Source organism: Sinocyclocheilus grahami, unplaced genomic scaffold, assembly GCF_001515645.1.
Source record: "Sinocyclocheilus grahami isolate Dianchi unplaced genomic scaffold, SAMN03320097.WGS_v1.1 scaffold1207.1, whole genome shotgun sequence".
Lineage (NCBI taxonomy): Eukaryota > Metazoa > Chordata > Actinopteri > Cypriniformes > Cyprinidae > Sinocyclocheilus > Sinocyclocheilus grahami.
Genome location: NW_015506386.1, coordinates 405,900 through 412,551, shown reverse-complemented (window position 1 = coordinate 412,551; position 6,652 = coordinate 405,900). Strand labels below are relative to the sequence as shown.

At 47.1% G+C, this 6,652-nt stretch overlaps 1 protein-coding gene across 1 annotated transcript in view; it reads left to right on the top strand.

Annotated features, from left to right (window-relative positions):
- LOC107568022 (uncharacterized) overlaps positions 1–4,697 on the top strand; it is an 8,999-nt gene extending 4,302 nt beyond the window's left edge. The window contains exons 2-5 of the mRNA XM_016253852.1: positions 3,483–3,761; positions 3,902–4,147; positions 4,271–4,303; positions 4,425–4,697. Of these exons, the coding sequence (XP_016109338.1) occupies positions 3,593–3,761; positions 3,902–4,147; positions 4,271–4,303; positions 4,425–4,633 (657 nt within the window). The 5' untranslated portion in view covers positions 3,483–3,592 and the 3' untranslated portion in view covers positions 4,634–4,697. The remainder of the gene's footprint in view (positions 1–3,482; positions 3,762–3,901; positions 4,148–4,270; positions 4,304–4,424) is intronic.
- The last annotated feature ends 1,955 nt before the right edge of the window (positions 4,698–6,652 follow it).

Sequence of the window (6,652 nt, the reverse complement as noted above, 5' to 3'; positions counted from 1 at the left end):
GTCCACTTTACTTCAGTGAAAGCAGCAGATGCCCCTGTCTTGCGTGCAGAAATCGCAGTCCTGCTGGCAAAGGATGCGATAGAGCCGGTCCCTCCAGCCGATATGAAGTCGTGGTTTTACAGCTCCTACTTCATGGTACCCAAGAAGGATTACAACCAATCTTGGACCTGCCTGTCTTGAACCGGGGCCCTTCACCGGTTACCGTACAAGATGTTGGTGCAGGAACGCATCTTCGGGGGCATCTGTCCCCAAGATTGGTTTGCAGCGGTCGACCTGAAGGACGCGTACTTAATGTGTCGACCCTTCCGCACCACAGACCATTGCTGTGGTTCGCGTCCGACGGACGAGCATATCAGTACGAGGTCCTGCCCTCCGGGTTGTCCCTGTTGCCCTGTGTCTTCATGTAAGTTGCGGAGGCACCCCTTGTTCCCCTGAGAGAACCGGGCATTCGCATTCTCAACTACCTCAACGACTGGCTTGTACTCGCTCAGTCTCAGGATTAATTGTGCGAACACAGGGATTTGGTGCTCTCACACCTCAGCCTGTTGGGCCTTCAGGTCAACTGGGACAAGAGCAAACTCTCCCCGACGCAGATCTCTTTTCTCAGTATGGCGTTGGACTCGGTCGAACAGACAGCACACCTCACGCAGGAACGTGCTCAGTCAGTGTTGAATTGCTTGAATACATTCAAGAGCAGGATGGCGGTCCCACTGAAACAATTTCAGAGGCTCCTGGGGCATATGGCAGCTACGGCGGCAATCACGCCGCTGGGGCTGCTCCATATGAGACCGCTGCAGCACTGGCTCCATGGCCGAGTCCCGAGGTGGGCGTGGCAATGCGGCACTTACTGGGTCCAAGTTACACCGGCCTGCCGCCAAACCTTCACCCCGTGGTCAGACCTTGCGTTTCTCCGGGCAGGAGTGCCCCTAGAGCAGGTCTCCAGGAATGCTGTGGGTTGCACGGATGCCTCAACCACTGGCTGGGGGGCCACGTACAAAGGGCTTGCAGTGTCAGGGGTTTGGACAGGGCCCCAACTGCACTGGCACATCAACTGCCTCAAGTTGCTGGCAGTGCACCTTGCCCTGAGCCGTCTCAAAGGGCTCTTACGAGGCAAGCATGTGCTAGTCCGCACGGACAACACAGCGACTGTTGAGTACATCAACCGACAAGGTGGTCTGTGCTCCCGTCACATGTCGCAACTCGCGCGCCACCTCCTCCTCTGGAGCCAGAAGCATCTGAGGTCGCTTCGTGCTGTTGCAGGCCAGGAATGTTCACATTCAACCGAGCAGCCGACTAGATGTCTCGAGCTGCGCTCCCGGGAGAATGGCGACTCCATCCCAGACGGTCCAGCTGGTTTGGAGACGTTTCGGAGCCGCTCAGGTAGACCTGTTTGCCTCTCCAGAAACCTCTCACAGCTGGCCGCGGGGCCTTCGCAAATATGCGTTTCTCCCAGTGAGCCTTCTTGCACAGACTCTGCGCAAGGTCAGGGAGGACGAGGAGCAGGTCCTGTTGGTGGCACCCTATTGGCCTACCGGACCTGGTTCCCAGAACTAATGCTCCTCGCGACAGCCCCTCCTTGGCCGATTCCTCTGAGGAAGGATCTACTGACTTTGGCACCCGCATCCAGACCTCGGAGAAAATGCGGAGGTTCTAAGTGACCTACCTCAAGAGGTAGTTGACAGCATCACTTCAGCGAGAGCACCATCTACGAGACACGCCTAGGCTTTGAAGTGGAACCTGTTCGTTAAGTGGTGTTCTTCTCACCGAGAAAACTCCCGAAGATGCCCGATCAGAGTCATGCTGTCCTTTTTGCAGCAAGGGTTGGAGCGAAGGCTGTCTCCCTTCACCCTCAAAGGTTATGTCGCTGCAATCGCTGCTAACCACGACCCCATAGAAGGGAAGTCGCTGGGGAAGCATGACCTGGTCGTCAGGTTCTTTAAGGGGGCGAGAAGGCTAAATCCTCCACAGCCCCCCTCTACACCCTCTGGGGACCTGACTCTAGTGCTCACAGCACTACAGCGGGGCCCATTTGAGCCTTTGCAGACGGTCGAACTGAAATTTCTTTCAATGAAGACTTTGCTCCTGCTGGCATTGGGACCTGGGGTAGGGGACCTGCACGCATTTTCGGTCAACGATTCGTGCCTAGAGTTCGGGCCGGCTGACTCCCAGGTAACTCTGAGGCCCCGGCCCGGCTATGTGCCCAAGGTTCCCGCTACGCCCTTCAGGGATCAGGTGGTGAACCTCCAAGCGCTGCCCTCGGAGGAGGCAGACCCAGCCCTAGTTTTGCTCTGTTCCGTCCGAGCCTTAAGGTGCTACGTAGACCGGACGCAAAGCTTCAGGACCTCAGACCAGCTCTTTGTCTGTCACAGAGGCTGGCAGAAGGGGAATGCCGTCTCTAAGCAGAGGATGGCCCACTGGATAGTGGATGCCATCACCCTGGCTTATCAGGCACAGGGTGTGCCCTGCCCATTCAGGTTTCGAGCTCACTCAACTAGAGTGTTGCATCCTCCGGGGTGCTGGCACATGGTGCCTCGCTGGCAGATATTGGTAGAGCTGCGGGCTGGGCGACCCCTAACACGTTCGCTAGATTCTATAGCCTTCGTGTGGAGCCAGTATCCTCCTGTGTTCTCACCTCAAACGGGTAGAAGCACTGAGAGGCCCCGGCTTTGGGTTGGCTTGCTAAAAACCACTCCAGAGAGTCCATACAGTAGACCCTGTGAGCTCCTCCGTCCCTTCGGCAGCCAGACGTGGCAGAGCGTCCGACGCCAGGCCTTCACTAGTTGAATCCTCGAGAACTGGTAGAAGGCTGGGTTCCATATGTAAGATCTAAGTGTATCCCATATGTGTAAAGTCCATGGTTTAGCCTTGAGCCCGTGTTTCCCCGGCAGACTTCTGCCATTCTAAGAGGCTTACAATCACCTCCAATCTTCCATATGCATCTAAGGAATGTTCATATGTGTATTTGCTTCCGAAACCTCCTTCGGGAAGGTTGGAGCTTCCGTAACGTCCCTGTTCCATGTAGAAGGGGTACATTTTCCCAGTGTTATCCAGTCTTACTCATTGGGTAGTGCCATAGCAGCACGATGTCGAGAGTGACCGACTGAAAGGGAACGTCTCAGTTACGTATGGTAACCCTCATTCCCTGAAGGAGGGAACGGAGACGTCACGTCCCGTCGCCACAGCTTCCGTACCACTGCTGAGCGGCTGGGTCACCGGCTCGGCTCCTCAGCGAAAAGCTGAATATGCGCTGCATCTGCTGCCTACTTATACTCACGCTGTGATCAGCGGCAGCTGGATGCAATAATTGCATGCCAATGTGCATTGGCTCGTTTAGTTTACACTCGAAGTAGATTGGTCTCGCTAAGTGAGATCCCAATTCGTCGGTCATCTGACGTGACGTCTCCGTTCCCTCCTTCAGGGAATAAGGGTTACCATACGTAACCGAGACATTCTATTGAATGAATATTATACTGTATTTGCAGGAATCACCTCTATATCCGTGTCAGGAAAAAAGGGAGGATACATCACACTAACATGTGAATCTGAGGCCAATAATATTGTTCAGATTGAGTTATTCAATGAGTCAGGAGAAATGTATATCTGTCAGACTGAAGAATGTAGTGATCAAGTGTTTAAAGAAGGAGACTGTGACGTCGTCATCAAGAATCTGAGCTTCAGTGATGCTGGGAAATACATTTTGGGAATCTATTACAATAATGATCTGGAGCAACTAATCAGGACGTACCAACTTCATATTCATGGTAACTTCATAACTGATCAAACATCAACATCTGCTTTTTTAAATGATTACATTTAGTTCCCCGATACTAAATGTGTGTTCATGGCCTTGGTTGATTGACAGCATTATAATAATGATTAATGTCTCTCTGTTTCTCCTCAGATGAGATTTCTGTGAAAATAGGCGAGGAGCTGGAGTTGGATGTTCTGTTGTCTAATGCTGATAAAGTTGAGACAAACTCTAGTGGAGAGTGGAGGGAGGTTTGGAGCAGAACTGATAGGGTTCAGAGCGATCGACTGAATGAAAATGATGAAAACCTGATCATTAAAGCATTTCTGGCCAGTGATGCAGGAACATACAGAGTTCTGGACACTGAAGGAGAAATCTTGATCACGGTGACAGTCACAGGTGAGAAACACAGATATGTGGAAATATTATTTTTAAAGCATTTGGACAGCTAAAGTTTATTCATCATGATCTGAACAGCAAATTAATGCTAAACGGTGTGATTTACCTTTCAATGTCCTCTAGAATCAAAGGAAAAACTAGACACTGAACAACACAGTAAGTCACACAGGCATTGAGAGCTTTACAAAATCCTCAAGCAGTGAGTTTAATAATGAAAAAAACAAAACATTTTTTAAAAAATGTGCTCTCTTTCCGTCTTCCCCTTTTCCATTGGTAGAGAACTGGATTTTTCCACATATAGTTGTAGTGTGTTTGGTGATTCTGTTTGGGATTGTGATTTCTGTCATCATAAGGCGACTTCAGCACAGAGGTTATGAGCAGGGGTGGGTACAGAAAAACCCAGAGCCCCCACAGAGCAAATCAAGATTTGTAGCATCTGCAGCCTTTCACAACAGCTACCCTTTAAAAAAGATATATGTGAATTAAACATGAGACACTGTTCTTCATCATTACAGTATGATAGCGACTACAGTTTCTGGTGCATTAATAAATGTTTATTTATATAATTTCATATTTACTGTCTTTTTCTTTTCTTTCAGTTGTATTTCACCTATGTTTAACATTGCTTTGTTCAGGGTATAAGAGGGAAAATTAAAGGGTTAATTCACCCAAAAATTTCGGTTTGTACTTCTAATTCGTGACCGGCATTTTGTTTTGTTCTCTCTCCACATTCGTCATTAATAACGCAATGCCGACATCATACGTCATCCGCCAGAACGGCTTCAGTGTATGACAGATAGCGGAAGTGAGAGAAAAGTGTTTTATTACATTTGAAATATGGATATTTTTCTTACAAAAACACATGTATTTGCTACAGGAATAATACTTTATTCACCCCCTGGAGCCGTCTGCGGCATGTTTTATTATGGATGCGACCACTTTATTTGACGACTTGTGGACTGTTCAACCGCAACACCCGCTGACTGCAATGATAGCGCTTGGAATAGCCAGGACAATTTTTAATATAACTCTGACTGGATTCATCTGAAAGAAGAAAGTCATATACACCTAGGATGCTTCGAGCGTAAGTAAAACACAGTCTAATTTAAATTTTTGGGTGAACTAACCCTTTAAGATTTTCTATACGTTATGTTGTTCCATTCTGCTGTCTGAATATTTAACATGTATCTTAATAAATGAATTTGTCTGCTTTTGAGAATCTTATCTTTATCACTGATGGTGTTGAAAGACAAGAGGACTTGTTAAATGTGTTTACACCAGAACAAGAGATTCATTCGGAAATTTTAACATGTATGTTTTTGTGTTTTTCAGTATAAAGTCAACTTGTGTGTTTTTTTTGTTATTATATTGTAAGAGCCATTATGTCTGTTGTAATTCTGTTTTTGACCACTGGGTGGAGTGTGGGCCTTAATGAGTATATAGGTAGGCAAAGAGTAAGAGAAGGCAGGTGTGTAATTGAGAAGGGTCTGGCTGCAGACTTGCACTTGCACTCTCAGACTTGCACTATTTTTTATTTTGTTCTATTTATTAATTACTTTTTGTTTGAATCTCTCAACATTTTACAACAGTAGCCATGTGTTGAAGACAAGACAGAAGAAACTAAATTACAATGTCACTTGCACTGTCTGCTACCTGCGACGTCACTTGCAATCGACACAAATCGTGCGTGTTGCCAATGGAGACAAGACGCTGTGGTGGTGATTAAACCACATCCCCAGGTCCTTCCACTCCCCCCTCCCACTAACACACTGGGACCTGCACCCAGCATTGGTCTGCTCAGTACCTCATTCAACTACCTCTTCTGACAGTTTAAATAAAGAACTCTGAGCTTTGTCACTTTAATCAGTCTGAATAAGCTCTTTTGCACTACAAATCATTATATCTGCACTGTTTGTTTACTTCACTGGTTTGCACTCTATCTGCCATGTGCCTTGTGCTGCTTTATATGTATTTTTACATGTTGTATTTTATATTTAATTTATGTTCCACTGTTAGTGTTATCTGTATGCACCAAGGGTCTGAGAGTAACGCAATTTCAATTCTCTGTGTGTATGTGCTGTACATGTGGAAGAATTGACAATAAAGCAGACTTGCCTTGACTTGACTTGAACTGTATTTTTAATTTGATATTTTTATAGCATCTTAATACATTAAGCCATGTTAAGTGTTTATGTTTTTCTACAGGAGGAAAATGCTTAACGAGAGACTTTGTGCATTGCGTTCATATTCTGCTGTTCTGTGGCCACGGATTTGCGGGTCTTGTCTTTTTCTTGCAGGACCCTGTATGTTACAGCTAGTACTAAATTAGTTTTAATCGTTTAATCACCACCACAGCTTCTTGTCTCCATTGGCAACACGCATGATTTGTGTCGATTGCAAGTGACGTCGCAGGTCAATAAATAGAAAAAATAAAGACCGCAAGTGACGTCGCTAGCGGAAGCGCAAGTGTCTGAGAGTGTGTGTCTGAGAGTGCGAGAGTGCAAG